Genomic DNA, 16,805 nt, shown 5'->3' on the forward strand with positions numbered 1-16,805 from the left:
CGACCGGAGACAAGGAAAAACATATGGAGAGCATCAGCTTTAGTTTCTGCTCTGACAGCCGAAAGATTACGAACGCTGTGATTGTGTGTTAGAAATCAGGAATGGTGAGAGAACATTGTGCTTGGTACATTTTTCGTCTTTAAACCAAACTTGGGTCTACAGCCTACAAAGTTTAAATCGAACATGGACAAGCTCAAAGCTTTTTAGACCCCATTTACACCTGTATTTAGTGTCGTCCACTTGTGATCCGATCGACCAAAATGCATCTTAATACCAGGTGTAAACACGGCCTTAATCATACTTGAAGTTTAGTTAGTGGCATCAGTGTTTTGAAAGATACTCAAAAGAGGGTTTTTTTAAAACACCTACTAGGTAAATTTATTAGACATCCATTAGACAAATTAGACAAACTAGCTAATTTACCAAGTAAATTAGACATCCATCAACATAACTGCATGTTTCACTTTGTTTTCTGAGTTATATTTGGAAGGACATAAATTTGGATTTAATTCTAATGAAGTTTACACAAATTCTCTGCAGTATTGATTTCAGATTTACCCGGGCCTAAATGACAAAATTATTTATGGCTTGTCATTTCACATGCATTTCAGATGGTCTCTTCCTGTTTGAGTTTACAACTCTTGGTCTAAATAGGATGCAAATTGGCCAGACTTTATGCTGACAGTCAAACGTCTGGTTTTGTGAAACTAGAGTAAAATATGCTTTAATTACATTCCTCTGCATGTTAAGTGCTGAAAAATACTAATGTGGTCTTTTCCCTCCAGGCCATCACTGCTGTAATAATGGTCTGAAAAATTCATAAACATGCGGATTCATTCTTCAGCCACTGGCATTATTGTTGATGTTTAAGATTATAATAAACCGTGACATGTGTGTGCTTTGTCTTGGTTTGACCTCAGGGACGTGAAGGCTGGTAATATTCTACTGGGAGAAGATGGATCGGTGCAGATCGCAGGTTTGAAACTTTACTGAAACTTTACCGTAGATTTTCTGAAATGTTTTGTTCTTTTTGTATTAAAGTTAGTTAATACTTAGTAAGTTAACTAGCAACCAGATTAGGACAAAAATGTTAAAACATGTTAGCAACATGCTAATTCATGTTAATAACAACATGTTAAAACATGTTAGCAACATAATCATGTTAAACATGTTAAAATATGCTGGCAACATGTTAAAACATTAGCAATATGTTAACATGTTAGCAATGTGCTGTCATATTCATGCTAGCAAAGTGTTAAAACAAGTTAGAGACATTTTTATCAATTTGGTAAGACATGCTAGTAACATGCTAATTCATGTTGACATGTTAAAATGCTTGCAACATGTTAATAAATGCTAGCAATGTATAGCGTTAAAACATGAAATCGAAATAATACTAGACAAATGCCACAACATGATAAAAACATGATAAAACTTGTTAGCAACATGACAAAACATGCTTAAAGCTTATAAAATGTATAGAAGTCCTTGTCAACATAAAAGTTTGTCCCAATGAACTTCACTCTCTAGTTTTAAGAGTTGATAGATAGATGATAGATAATCTCTAGAGTTTAAGAGATAGATAGATAGATAGATAGATAGATAGATAGATAGATAGATAGATAGATAGATAGATAGATAGATGTTTTAAAAACTTAACATTATACATGGACCTCAGGGGAAAACATGAAATTATATATATATAAAAGATATATGACTCAGAATATATTATACATTTCTTTGTTGCTCTTAACTGATTTTGACCAATGCATTCTTAGGGCCCTATTTTAACGATCTAAGCGCATGATCTAAAGCGCAGGGCGCAAGTTCACTTAGGGCGTATCCGAATCCACTTTTGCTAGTTTAACGATGGGAAAAATGGTCGGCGCGCGCGGCGCATGGTCTAAAAGGGTTGTCTCTATTCTCTTAATGAGTAATGGGTGTGTTTTGGGATTTACGTGTGTTAAACCAATCAGAGCCTCATCTCCCATTCCCTTTAAATGCCAGTTGCGCTCACGGCATGGCAGATTCGCTATTTACATGACGGAATTTGATAGTGGAAAGACTGAACGCGTCCCCAGAGCGCAAACGGATCTACTCGTGCTCAAGGTAAAAGTGCGCAAGCAGAACATCTACGGGACAAGCCGGATTCACCATATCTTTTTGTACAAAATATTAATCTTTTACATTGTAATCCTTTTATTTGAAATATATGGCATGTTTGTGTGCTGCTGTGCATCCCTGTGTGTTTAATAAGCAGAGAGTACTCGTGTTGTGCACATTACTAACGCGCTCTTTAAATAACAAAAAAAATAATAATATTGCGCCATTTGACTTTAGACCAGGGTTCAGTCGGTCAATGGCTCAGTCTATTTCAGTTCATCATAATAGCAACGTGCCAACACTGCGCCTGAACACACCTCGTTTTCAGACCAGCAGCCCATGGGCGCACAAATGGGCGCACAAATGGGCGCAAATGCACTTGCTATTTAAACACCGTGGCACAGGACGTGAAAATGATAACTGCGTCGGGCTGAAACTAGCAAAAACACTTGCGTCGCGCTTGGCGCTGCATTGCGCCGGGTGTAACATAGGGCCCTTAATATTCAGTCGCATAATTATTTCAGCCCTTTAAAAGCTTATTTATAGCCATGAGTTAATTAAGCTTTCTTTAGCTGTAAAAATCCTGTTTTAATTAATATTGGTTGTCACTCTAAAAAGCAACATTTATGGGCCTTAAGAGAGATTAAACCATGGTAATTAACTTTAATTATGCTAACTATAAAAGCAATAAAAAGCAGTGATTTAATCAGTCAGTCAAGCCGCTGTCAAGAAAGTTAATTATGTTTTGATTATTAAATGATAATATATTTTCAACTTTTGTTCTCTTTTACATTTTGTTTTGTGAATTTGCAAGTTCGAGCGACATGAAGGAGAGCAGACAAACAGGCCTGAGATACATTGATCGTATTGTGGAGAAGTGTTAAATTCCTGAAATGGGGCTTTTTCCGTCCCTGGAGGGAAACTGGCTGATCTAGTTCTGGAATATTGATTGGTTTTATGTAACAGGGGTTTCCACCAGTGACCTTGGCTTGCCTTTGTTGAGATTGTAGGTCACATCAGAGCTTTTTCTATTGAAATGTTTGACAGACAAATTTATAAAACGTTTTCACACACACACACACACACACACACACACACACACACACACACACACACACACACACACACACACACACACACACACACACACACACACACACACACACACACACACACGGGTAATTCCAGGTTAAATGTATACCCTCCTCCCCAAAAAAATAATTAGCATAAAAATTAAGCAATAATTTAGAAATAATTTACTTTATTTCTAAACATTTTCTTAAAGTATCACATTTTCATTATTTTCAATGATGATTCTAATTAGGTTCTCTCTTTTTTTTTTACTGTTACATTTTTTAAATGCTGTCATCCAATTACCTTAAAGCATGATTGAATGAAACAGTGAAACCTTTCAAGACCTAAAACATGCATCTTCACGCTTTCATAAAAAGTTTAACCTATAATCTTGATCATGCTATGCATCAACTACCAATGAATACTTTTGAAATAATATGTCATTATTTTTCAGCAATAAACAGTTATCGAAATAAAAATAAAAAAAATCACAGAAAATATGAAATGTGTTAATTGTCCTAAATTACTGTAGGACTCATTTGCTTTAGACAAAAAAAGTGTAAGTAACCTGGAAAATGTTTTCATGAGGATTCACTCACAAATACATAAATCTTTTTTGATTTTTGAATTGTAATAAAAATATTTCACAAGGCAAACCACATTAATTGCCCTAAAAATAGACTTTATTTTTGTTATGCAAAATATTATTTTTGCAGTAAAATATTGACACTGACATGTTTTTTGTTTTTGTTTGTTTTTTATGAGATTCACCTTTGATGTGTGAAAATGTTTTTTTTTTTTTTTTACATTTATCTGTCAAACATTTCAATAGAAAAAGATCTGATGTGAACTACAATCTCAAAAAAAAAAAAAAAATGTTTTCTGATTGTTGAAAGAAAATGTAAATATGGCCGTGAAGGATAGACACACTGTCTCTATTTAGATTCATGTTTTCAGTGTTTGACTGAACTAACACATTTATCAGACTGTATGTCTATCTTTCATGTGCATGCATGTCAAATTGAATATCCATTTAAACATTTACCTTCAGCTCTTCAACCCATGTTTCAATAGATGTTATTTGTGCATGATCCTTTGATGAGGTTGTTACTCACTTGAAACGGTTGACTCTGTAGATTTCGGTGTGAGTGCTTTTCTGGCCACCGGTGGAGACGTCACTAGACACAAAGTGAGGAAGACGTTTGTGGGGACCCCGTGCTGGATGGCCCCGGAGGTGATGGAGCAGGTCAGTTTGCTCAGAGAACCAACATTAAAGTGTACATACTGTAGTAAGATAGTCTATTTGGGCCTCATTAAAGCAGCATTAAATGTATCCTTATAAGACATGATTAGGTCAATCCCAGTATGCATTGCCATTGACAAGCTCAATAGCATAATCCATCAAAGATAGTGGACAAAGCAAGAAATGTTGATTATTCCATACTGAAATCTATCAATATCAAACACTACCGTTTTTACACATTTTTTAAAGAACATTCTTATGTTCACCTATGCTGCATTTATGAAGTAAAACAGTACTATTATTAAATAATAATAAATAATAATTTGAATTTGAATATATGTGACCCTGGACCACAAAACCAGTCACATGGGTCAAAATTGAGATTTATACATCATCTGAAAGCTGAAAATAAATAAGCTTTCCATTGATGTATGGTTTGTTAGGATAGGACAATATTTGGCCGAGATACGACTATTTGAAAATCTAGAATCTGAGGGTGCAAACAAATCAAAACATTGAGAAAATCTCCTTTAAAGTTGTCCATTTATGTTCACGATTGTGCTGCACTCACTCACAAAAATAAATGTTTTATATATTTACGGCAGGGAATTTACAAAATATCTTCATGGAACATGATCTTTACTTAATATCCTAATGATTTTTGGCATAAAAGAAAAATCGATAATTTTGACCCATACAATGTATTGTTGGCTTTTGCCACAAATATACCCGTGCAACATATGACTGGTTTTGTGATCCAGGGTCACATATTTAAAAATGTAATTTATTCCTGTGATCAAAGCTGAATTTTCAGCATCATTACTCCAGTCTTCAGTGTCACATGATCATTCAGAAATTATTCTAATATGCTGAGTTCCTGCTCAAGAAACATTTCTGATTATTATCAATGTTGAAAATCCTTTTTCAGGATTCTTTGATGAATAGAAAGTTCATTAGAACAGCATTTATTTGAAATAGAAATCTTTGATACATTATAAATGTCTTTACTGTCACTTTTGATCAATTTAATGCATCCTTGCTGAATAAAAGTTTCTTAATAATCTAATTAATTAAAATTAAAATCTACTATTTTACCTAATATTTATGTGTGTTATTTATTTTTATGCTTACCGGTATTAGACTATCATGCCGTTAGAACAGCGATATGATAACTGAATCAACTGAAGCATAGTTGATGAAGAAGAAAGATGCTCACTTGGTTTTGTAACAAAGCAAAATGTTTCTTTCATCTTCTGTAAAATGACGGATCTTTGAACCATGAAAGTGTTCACAGCTAGCCTATTTCTAAGAGCTTTTCCGTTACTGAATTATTAATAACCATTAAACTATTATAGCACAGATCATGGAGATTAAGGTTAAAGTTAAAGTCGGCATAAAATTAAAATTTAAATAGTCTTTTCTTCTCTAATTTGACATATATCCAAGTGAAACGGCTTCTTGAACAACATCAATTGTAGGGCGGGACTTGATTTTGTCCATGGGGAATTGATTGGATGGTTGTGGTTTGCTATTGATGGATCTCATGTGAGTGACAGGTTGGTTGTCCCGCCCTTGTCATCAATGAGCAAGAGGGAGGGGAAGTTATTTTGATTAAAGATTACAAGGGCAAATGAAAAAAAAACAACAATGATGTGCACGGATCAATAATTTATAATAAATACTGCAGTGTTCCATAAAAAAAAAAAAAAAAAAGTCAATTTTGATTTCATGGTGACTTGAATCATTTAATTTCTGCTGTGGGAAAATAACAGCTGTTTATGGCTGATGTGGATCATAGTTTGCCATTTCATCAAGTGATGTCAGTTTTCATGTCATGTGACTGCAGGTACGGGGTTACGACTTCAAAGCTGACATTTGGAGTTTCGGAATAACTGCCATTGAACTTGCAACAGGCTCTGCGCCGTATCATCGGTATCCCCCTATGAAGGTAAACTGACAACTGCCCATTCATGTGATGATTCATGCTGTGTGTTTTGGTGAAAACCCTGTTTTTTTCAACACTTTCACAAGATAAATCAAGTGTTGGTGGTTTATTTTAATTGTCTGTACTGTCAATTTTAAAGAGGACCTATTATGCTATTTGTTTTTTGGCTCTACTAGAATAGGTTTTTATGCTTGAATGTTCAAAAAACACATTATTTTCCCCATATCTGACATTATTGCAGCTCGTCTCCACCCAGTCTGTCAGTAACACTCTGTTTAGTTCCTGTCTCCATGAAGTCCCTCCTTGTGAAAAGCACAATGTGCTCTGATTGGTCAGTTGGATCAGTGAGTTGTGATTGGTAAACCGTTTCGAGCGTGTTTGAGAAGTTTCACACCCTTACCATAACTGCAAGTTTTAACACACTACTAACTCAACTCAACCAGGCCATTGCTTATGCTGTGGGCGGGAATTATTTAAATGAGGAATATTGTGACGTGTTCGTAAGTGTCTGGAAGAAAACTCAAGACTACAGTGGAGGCGTTTCAGGGAGTTCAGAAACTGTGACATTGATATAGAGAATAACTCCCTTTGGAGGAATTTTGTGCTTTGTAACTTTGCAAAGCTTTTTCATTAGCCTGGATGCCAGCCGAACTTAGCCCCGCCCACAACATTTTAGGTCGGGAAGTTCGGTCTGGACTTGATCCGTTGTGGAGCAACTATGCTCGAACCAGAGCTGTTCAGACCAATCAAATTGTCAGGGCGGGCTTTATATGATGATGGACAGATGCTCAACAGTAACTGTTACAAACCCTTTTAGTCTAGAGAGAATAAGGCGTGCAACATTAAAATACTGAACGTGTACTGGAAAACATCTCACACACAAACCAATCTAGTTTAAGTAAAGTGATAATTTATTACAATGAGAAACGAGATGAAAAGGACACCTCAAAATAATTGTTTACATAAATGTACAATACAAACCAAAGAAAAAGTTCACAAAAGAAAGAGGTAAAGAGAAAAGAACTAGACCGTGCCAAATCAAAGAAAGAAGTAAAACCAAAACCAATCTTACTAGATAAACAAAACAATGTGTAGTCTGACTAAATTAACATTCAGAGACAAAAACAAAAGATCTTCAGCGTCAAAGACGTCCTAAATAAACTACATCTAATCGTCGTGTAATCATCCACGTCACCAAAGAGCGCTTGGGTTGAATTCGTTTACAACAAAGATGGCTGCCGCTGGAGAATTGAGATGTGTAGATTCGCGTCTGTTATAGAAGATATCGACAGCGCATTCATTTTAAAAGAGGAACAGAGAACTGCGATCAAGGCATTTGTCGATCGGAAAGATGAATGAAGAACATACGTCACTTACTCCGTCGCTCTGATTGGTTGGTCTATCCAATTGAGTGAAGAGGCATTTTCCTTCCTGGTTCGGTTGAAACACCCCATAATCACAGCCCAATGGAGCAGTTTCAGACTCATATTCTGACTAGAATCTGAGTATGACGACGTCAGGCTATTTTATCATGCCCAAGCAGGAACATTTCACACTTAAGAAAGATGAAAGTGTAAAAAAGCATAATAGGTCCTCTTTAACTAAATGAATGCAAAGCCTGTACAGTTGATCTAATATCTAATGTGGTTTTGCAGGCTCAGAGGGTGAAAGTATAGTTCACCAAAAATGAAAATTGTCATAATATATATAAATATATATATATATATATATATATATATATATATATATATATATATATATATATATATATATATATATATATATATATATATATATATATATATATATATATATATATATATATATTCCTTGATATTGTTCAGGCTTTCATTAAAATTCACAAGATGTTTTGCAGAGAGTTCATAAGTTAGCATTTCAAAAGTATTCCTCTACCTAGTAGTAGCAGACTTTCCAGACTTTCTCTCAACCCTACAAATATTCCAAAAGTATTATTTATTTTTTATCTGATGTTTGCAGGTTTTAATGCTCACGCTGCAGAACGATCCCCCGACCCTGGAGACTGGGGTTGAGGACAAAGAGATGCTTAAGAAGTATGGGAAATCTTTTAGAAAACTTATATCCTTGTGCCTTCAGAAGGACCCTGCAAAGAGGTAATTGGAATCCGCCAATTCATCATCATTTGTTCATAAAAATAAGTAATTCTGTGTCCAAGGATCATAACGGATGCTGAAGGTTTCAGAAGTTTCAACAAAGCCCTTTAATACTCAAGGCAAACATATTGATTTGAATTGTGCTGTGTGCATTATTGAATAGAAGTTTTCTCTAAAGATAAATTGCAGTCAATAAAATAAATTCCACACAGACAAAGTAGGTCTGATCACGCTCAAACAGCTACAGATGAGCTAATGTGATCTTGAGAACATAAATTACTGCTGGTCTGTTCACTGTCTATATCAGCGGTCTCATCCGGTCAATATATAGACCAATTTCGAGCCGACGTCACAGTTACAGTACGTCACGGCGTTAGCTGGTGGCAAAACAAAGGGAAAACCAATACAAACCAGCACAGATTCGGCTACATAATAAGGAGCTTAAATTATTATTATTGTTATTAAATGTCATCTTGTTGTGTTGTTGGGTGCAAGAATCGACAGAGTACAGGCTCCAATTTGACATTTTATCGCATAATGTTTTCTAAATGATTGTGATTATTTGTGAATCATCTATGATTGTATACATTGTTTTGATTGATTGTGACTAGACTTTTTGAAGAACCTGGTAAGAAAGGGTAATCAAATACATAGTTAAAAAATGAATATGCTGTATCTGGAATTTTTATTTTCTAGAAAATATTCACATCATTAAAATTGCACCGTAATGTCACTCTTTACATTGTCGTCTTCTGTCTTGCCTTGGCGCTAGCTAGCTAGGCAGAACTGCGGATCGTAGGCTACCACACAAGTCTTGTACATGACCTTTTAGTACAGTTATAGGCATCTAAAGATTTATATACCCTCAGTTTCTCTTTACGCTCAGTTTCTCTATCAGGTAGGTGTAGAAGTCAGGCCACTCAACCGGAGGTAGCGTTAACGTTAATCCTGTCAGATCGTCCATCCATTGACTGAGCGTGTACGAGTCAGCCAATCTGGGATGTGCGTTAAAATTAACTTTTGCAAATAACAATTGCGGTCCTGGACAGTGAGTGACCTTGCACATTAAGACCTTGCAATTTTCTCCAGTCATTAAAGGCAGGGTAGGTAGGATTTAAAAAAAAAAAAAAAACATTCCAAATTTGTTTAAACTGTCTTTATATACCAATACATAATTAAAATATAAGTACTCTGAAAAAGAGAGTATAAAAATCGAGTGTCTGTAGACGTCTCACGACTGTTGTAAACACAGCTAATTATTTCCATTCACTCCACCCCCTCCCTTCTGAGCTCCTTCCAAAGCCACGCCCCCAAAACACATGAACGCGCGACGCCAAATGCTCAGGCTCAGGAAGACGCATTTATTTACCTGAGACGAGTGCAGAGGAAGGAGCGCAGTGCCTGCAGTGACATCATGTCAGAATCACATGTAATAAAATACCTAACTTTATCACTATAAATATAAACAAATAAGATGGCTTTTAGTACTCACTATCAAGCTAGCATATCGATACTGGTAAAGTTTAAAATATATTTTGTTTGATTCGGTAACGAGCTATATTTAGGCTATAGGTAACGAGCTATATTTATAAGGCAAAGCTAAAAACAGGTTGCATTGATGCACGTTTTTCCATTACCATCAGTTAAACTGTGATGAAGGTGAATTTCGTGTAAGAGTCATAACATATACGGTGTTTTGCATGTAAGAGTTTACATGATGAAAACATTGTTGACTCTGATGAGGACTAACGTTACACTCCGGTGACAAGTACCATATCGTCGGTTCGAGGACAGGTCCGGGGTCGAGGGCGAAGCAGAGGAGGTCGTTCAAGAGTGCGGGCAACCAGGGTCCGAGGAAGTAGTTTTTGCCTTGTTTGCCTTCGCTGACTGCATATGCAGGTGCTTTGAATTTTGAATTCTCTTTTTCTCTGCCATAATTTTACTCTTCGTAGGTTCCGCGCCTCTCTTGCACTCCTCAAATCAAACGGGTGCGCGCGCATATAGGCAGATCTTGTAGCAACAGTGGTGGTAGCCTTGGTTGCGAGAGTGAGTGACAGTCGCCCAAACCAATCAATTGTTTCGTCCCGGATGGAAATAATGAGCTGTGTTTATTGCAGATTAAAAGGTCTACAGTCACTCGATTTTTAAACTCTCTGTTTCAGAGCACTTACATTTTAATTATGTATTGGTATATAAAGACAGTTTAAACAAATTTGAAAAAAAGTTTTTTATAAAAATCCTACCTACCCTACCTTTAATGTCTGATGTCGGGTTACACAAAGCAAATCATCTACAAAATTATTTAGTTTTCTTATTTAATAACCAACAATTTAATTGTGATAATAATTTTGGCATAAGGCTTATTAGCGTTAGGCTATAGCCTGAAAGGTCTGATTTACACACTGTTACAACAGTAATTATTATTATTTTTTTCACAATGACATTTGAGTTAATGATTTTAATGTTGTTGTTTTTTGGTGGCAGACTAAAGACTAATGACAGACTGTTGACCTTTGAATAAAAATATGTTTGGTTCAGGTTTGAAATGTATTATCTTATCTACCCGCCCCACACAGCCAATCTCATCTGCTCATCTAGCGATAGTCATTTTATATCATGATAACATGATATTCATTCCATTACACATACACACACTTACATTGTATGTATATACACATACATGCACGTTAAATATAATATCAATAATATCACATAATGTAACACTTGAGTGACGATTATTTAAATGTGACTGGAAGCCATTATAAAATAATCTCTGACAATATCCCAAAACTGGGCCTCAGGAAAAGTGAAAATGTCACCAGGTCAAATAAAAATCTGATAGCCAAGATAGCCAGAACCAAAACATTCTTAGTGTTGAGTCCTGAAATATGGACCTGTCTGAAAATGTCAGCATCAACCGCTTTAACTCGGCTCTTCTCATCTCCACAGGCCCACTGCAGCCGAGCTTTTGAAATGTAAATTTTTCCAAAAGGCTAAGGTACGGCCGTATACTCTCTCTCCATACTTCAAATGCTTTAACCAGTGCTTCACAGCGGTCTGTTACTAATATATGTTGTGTTTCCCCACGCCTCTGTGTTGTTGTAGAATCGAGAGTACTTGAATGAAAAGCTGCTTACTAAAGGACCAAATATAAGCCAAAGAGCCAAAAAGGTAACGCAGTCTCATTCATTCCCACACATTTGAGTGTATTTCCCCCACAGGCCAGATGGGTCTCTCTTCTCTCATGTTTAGCAGAGTGCTTTCTGTATTGATTAAACAGTGTGTGGCTGCTTTTGATTGAGGGATCGGAAACGTAATGTTTCTCACTGCAGGACATCTGCCCTCAACACTCACTCGTCCACTCAGATTCCAGAAACACTTTAACCTATTAGCCGGATCATGAATGAACTCAACGTGACCTCTTTCCCTGCTAGTGGTTTACTCTCTGCTAGATGATGTGTTTGCTCTATCTATCTGTCTGTCTGTATGTCTGTCTCTATCTATCTATCTATATATCTGTCTGTCTGTCTGTCTGTCTCTATCTATCTCTCTGTCTATCTGTCTGTCTGTCTAGATGATGTGTTTGCTCTATCTATCTATCTATCTATCTATCTATCTATCTATCTATCTATCTATCTATCTATCTATCTATCTATCTATCTATCTATCTATCTATCTATCTATCTATCTATCTATCTATCTATCTATCTATCTATCTATCTATCTGTCTGTCTGTCTGTCTGTCTGTCTGTCTCAATCTCTCTGTCTATCTGTCTGTCTAGATGATGTGTTTGGTCTGTCTGTCTATCTATCTGTCTGTCTGTCTGTCTGTCTGTCTGTCTCTATCTATCTATCTATCTATCTGTCTATCTGTCTGTCTATCTATCTGTCTATCTGTCTGTCTGTCTGTCTGTCTGTCTGTCTGTCTGTCTGTCTCTATCTATCTCTCTGTCTGTCTAGATGATGTGTTTGGTCTGTCTGTCTATCTATCTGTCTGTCTGTCTGTCTGTCTGTCTGTCTGTCTGTCTGTTTGTCTGTCTGTCACTTTATCGCTCTGTCTGTCTGTCTGTCTCTTGTTTGCTTTTTTGTTCTGTCTGTCTTTCGTACTATCTATCACTCATTCTGCCTGTCTGTCTATTGTTCGTTCGTATTGTACTGGTAGAACCAGGTTATTACAGACCTATTTTAGATCAAAAGACTACAGCTGTGTTTGAAATCTCCCCCTATACCCTCATTCACTATTCCCTGCATGACTCCACTGATATAGTCCACTTGAAGTCATTCGGCACGACCCTCACAGTGCATTATGGGTATTCTCTAGTCGTTGAGTGTACATCTGTTGTACAATTTTTTACTGTCGATAATTTTGACTAATCGTTTCAGCCCTATTATGTGGATTCCTGTGAATTTCAATTTGTTTAATTCTACTTCTTTACATTCAAAGTTGCCTTGCAGTTCTGCATCATGTTTGTTACCCCAATTCAAATAAAATAAAAAATCAGGAATTCATTTGAAATTAAAAAAAAAAACCTTAAACTAAACTTGAGCATTAACACGCCATGTTTGTGGTAAGATAATAATTGAGATGCATGTTTGGAAGCAGTTTTTTTTATGTTGACATTTTTTTTAAATTTCAACATAATATTATATTTAATTTAATATTATTATTAAATATTTTTTTAAAATATGTTTATGCTTAATAAACATGCAGTAATAGACCCTCCCCTCAAAATCTGAATGCGTGTGTGGAGTGGTTCTTTACTAAGCATGTGGTGTAAAACTCTCTCACGCTCAATCAAAGCGTTGTTTCAGTTCATGCTTTTAGCACACACCTAGGGCCAAATTTACTAAACAGGGCAAATTAGCGTGAGAGCGCAATTCCAAAAAAGCTTAGATGGGAGTGTAAAGTTCTGTGCATGATCTACTGACGACACGCGAATTAAAGAACACAGATGCAGTCAGGTCATTTCCATAATGACCAACGCAATCTACCAGTTAGCGACGTGCTTTTTTTGTGTGGTAAAGTAAATTGACTAGCGCAAACCTTAGTAAATCACCTTGCATGATTCATTTAAATACTCTCCTTTTATAAATTTTGTGTCTGAAAAGAAAACTCCTACAAATACATAATGCTATAAGGTCAGCTGCAAAAATAACACTGTCCACGCCTTTTCAACGCTGATTTCTCACTGTTTGTCTTTAGTAAATCCTGTAGTTTTTTAACGCCAAAAGAGGGTTTAGTAAGCTGTTAGTAAATCTGGCCCCTAATGTCTCTGAGCTCTGATGAGCAATGAAGAAAGATGAGCTTTAATGCAGGGAACAGGGTGCTGTGTTAACTGCCATCTGCATGCCAGACCGTCTGTTTGTCGGGACTGAGAGGGACGGCTATCAGCACCCCACACCTATAGCCCAGTAAATGAATGAGAGAAAGGGCGGGTAAAGAGCTCTGCTCATCCATCCATTTAGGAGGATGTGCAGAATGTCCCGGTGGAGATGGAAGTGGAGGTTGTGACACTGATGGGCTGAAATGATGGAATGGATGTGGGTGTTTTCAAATGTGGGATGCTGATGTTGTATCGAGGGACGGCTGACAACAGACAGAATGAGAGAAATACGCTGGGCATGTGTAGAATATTCACAAGGATTTTGCTGGCTATGTATAAACATTGTGAATATTAATGTATGTGCTTTTGATTTGCACAGTCTGCAGTCATTCCTCCTCTTGCAAGTCACAAGGAGTTTTAATAGCATTTCTGATTTAAACTTATTAGTTTATAATTAAATAATTGAATTTAAACAAATGAATCGATTCTAAACTCAGTGATTCAATGATTTGTTTGAGTAATTAATTACTCAATTTTCATGGAAGTTTCTTTCAAATCTTTTCGTAAAAATATGTGCGCTTTTAATTAATTAATTAATTTATGTGCACTAAGTATTGCAACACTGGTGCATATAAATGATAAATGAAAATCATTAAATAGGGTTATTTGGTAACACTTTATTTTACAGTGTCCTTGTTACATATGTTACATGTACTTACCATAGTAATAACAGTAAATACATGCAACTAACCCTCAACTAAACCCTAATCCTAACCTAACCCTATAGTAAGTACATGTAGTTGCTTAATATTACTCAGTACTTAAATATATAATTACACTGCAACAATGACACCTTAAAATAAAGTGTAACCGGTGATTTATTATTGTATTTTAATTGAGCGTTAAACGCTTTGAATCTAGTTGGTTACAATGACTGTTTGGTTAAAATGATTGTTCTTTTGATTAAAAATACTCCTTTTAAGCCAATATATAGCAAATGCATAAATATGGAGATATATGTACAGTATATGACTGAAAAATACTATGTGTTAAATATATAATATTTTAGCCATAGCAAACAACATAGAACTGAGAGAAACTCTTTGCAATCTGCCTTGTGGTATATTTGTAATAGTGTTTTTTTTAGGTGGAATGACTTGCGTGCATCAAAAAAGGTGTTTTGTACTGATAAAGGGATTTATTCCAGTAGATGACCGAATGAGTGCACTTAAAAGCCACCCGGCAGATTACTGTGCAGTCACACAGACATGTTTAGTCTGACTTGTAAAGAATAATCACTACAGCAGATCCATTTAGAATTGATTTTGTTGATGTGTGATGGTGTTTTAGTTGTCTGAAGTGCTCTGGGAAAACTAGTCGTGCTTTCAGTAATAGACTCTTCTCAATGAATTACAGTATTAATGGGTGGGAGGGAGAAACCGACGTAGGGTCTGTTGTCTGGGTGGAACGGAGCCCATGCATACTTGTTAGATTTGACAAGAGTTGCAGTCAACCGAGGAGTCGTATTCAGGAAAGGGAACCTCTGGGAAATGTAGTTTTAATTGGAGATCTGAAACATTATTTGTAGTGCCTCAATTGTGTAATTGGAGTTGTTAGTGGGATTGTACAGTAGTGAAGCTCATCAACTGAAACTGTGACAACAAACAGCTTTAAGGGACATTCACACACACACACACACACACACACACACACACACACACACACTAACAGTGATTGAATCGCTGGAGGTCAGCGGGTCTCTATGTTGTTGGGTTCTGCTAGTCGATGGCAGTGTCCAGCTTTATCAGGTGATGGTTCATTAGGCGCGTGTTCATTACAGATTTGCGCAAAACTTGTGCGATTTTTTTTCTTCTAAATGTTGACAAAAAACTATTGCGAAATGACAGAAGTTTCCATTAACCGATGTTATGTGGCTAAAACGTCATTTTTTCCTCTCGTGATAAGTCATTCCGAAAATCATGGCAACAGATGTTGGTAGGTTTACGTATATCCCAGCCACCGCACTGGCCATTATTATTAATTGAAGGAGACGTATGTGCGTTATCCAAGCATTAATGTCAAGGAAAGACCCTTATACTTGGAGTGTCTGGTGTTTCTGGGTGTTTCTCCCTCATTTCTGCTTCAAGGTCTTGATTGTGGCATTTCTTTGAGGTTTAGAATCCAGTATTCCTGTAAATCTTTTGTCTTTTATGAATTTAATAAAGAACTCGGTCTCATATTCTGTCCAAACATACCGCGACATCTACGTCAGGTGACCTGTAAATGCACAAAAACTGTTTCCATTGCAGTTGTGCAAAATATTTCTTTTTCAAATTGCCTGAAAAAACACCTCATGCGAGCGTAAAAACTTTTTTGCGATAAATGGGAGTTTTTGTGAAATTCACGTGTTTCCATTTGCCGTATTTTCAATTCGCAATTTCAATTTGCGCAATTTGAATGGTAATGGGAACGCGGCTCTGTCCTCCCCTCAGTTGTCCATCTCAGATGACGCTCTCTGCCACTGCACCGCAAAATAACCTTGTTTTAATCAGTGTTTTTTGTCTTGGTTTCCTATAAACCTATTTAAGCATCCTTTAAACACAATACATTTTTTGGAGAAGCAAAGATGTTTAGACGTTTTTACAGAGAATATATCATCACTGACAGGCATTGATCTCCAAATGTTTTTTTTTTTTTTTTCATGAATCATTACTATTGGTCCTTTACGTCTATTTGTGGGTGTTTAAAAGAGCTTGTGACTAAACCTTATAACTCCTTCGGATCTTCAGACTGTCGGTAAAACCTCATAACTCGACCCGCCTCTATCGTGAATGAAGTGCCGCACACATTTTCGAGCGTCTCTGCTTGTTTGCAATGCAAGGTTAAATAAAGAACTGTTTTTGTTTGAATAAGTAGAGCATTTTCTTTACTCTACAAACACTATATATATTTAGGCCAGTGTTTTATGTATTTGAGAAGCGGAG

At 36.3% G+C, this 16,805-nt stretch overlaps 1 protein-coding gene across 2 annotated transcripts in view; it reads left to right on the forward strand.

The window, feature by feature from the left end:
* Positions 1 to 16,805, forward strand: part of stk39 (serine threonine kinase 39) — a 71,654-nt gene that overhangs the window by 10,901 nt on the left and 43,948 nt on the right. For both annotated transcript variants that reach the window (XM_084121360.1, XM_084121359.1), the window contains exons 5-10: positions 921 to 976; positions 4,314 to 4,423; positions 6,267 to 6,368; positions 8,364 to 8,497; positions 11,447 to 11,495; positions 11,603 to 11,668. In XM_084121360.1, coding sequence (XP_083977486.1) covers positions 921 to 976; positions 4,314 to 4,423; positions 6,267 to 6,368; positions 8,364 to 8,497; positions 11,447 to 11,495; positions 11,603 to 11,668 — 517 coding nt within the window. The remainder of the gene's footprint in view (positions 1 to 920; positions 977 to 4,313; positions 4,424 to 6,266; positions 6,369 to 8,363; positions 8,498 to 11,446; positions 11,496 to 11,602; positions 11,669 to 16,805) is intronic.

This window comes from Abramis brama (genome assembly GCF_963993115.1).
Source record: "Abramis brama genome assembly, chromosome: 8".
NCBI lineage: Eukaryota > Metazoa > Chordata > Actinopteri > Cypriniformes > Leuciscidae > Abramis > Abramis brama.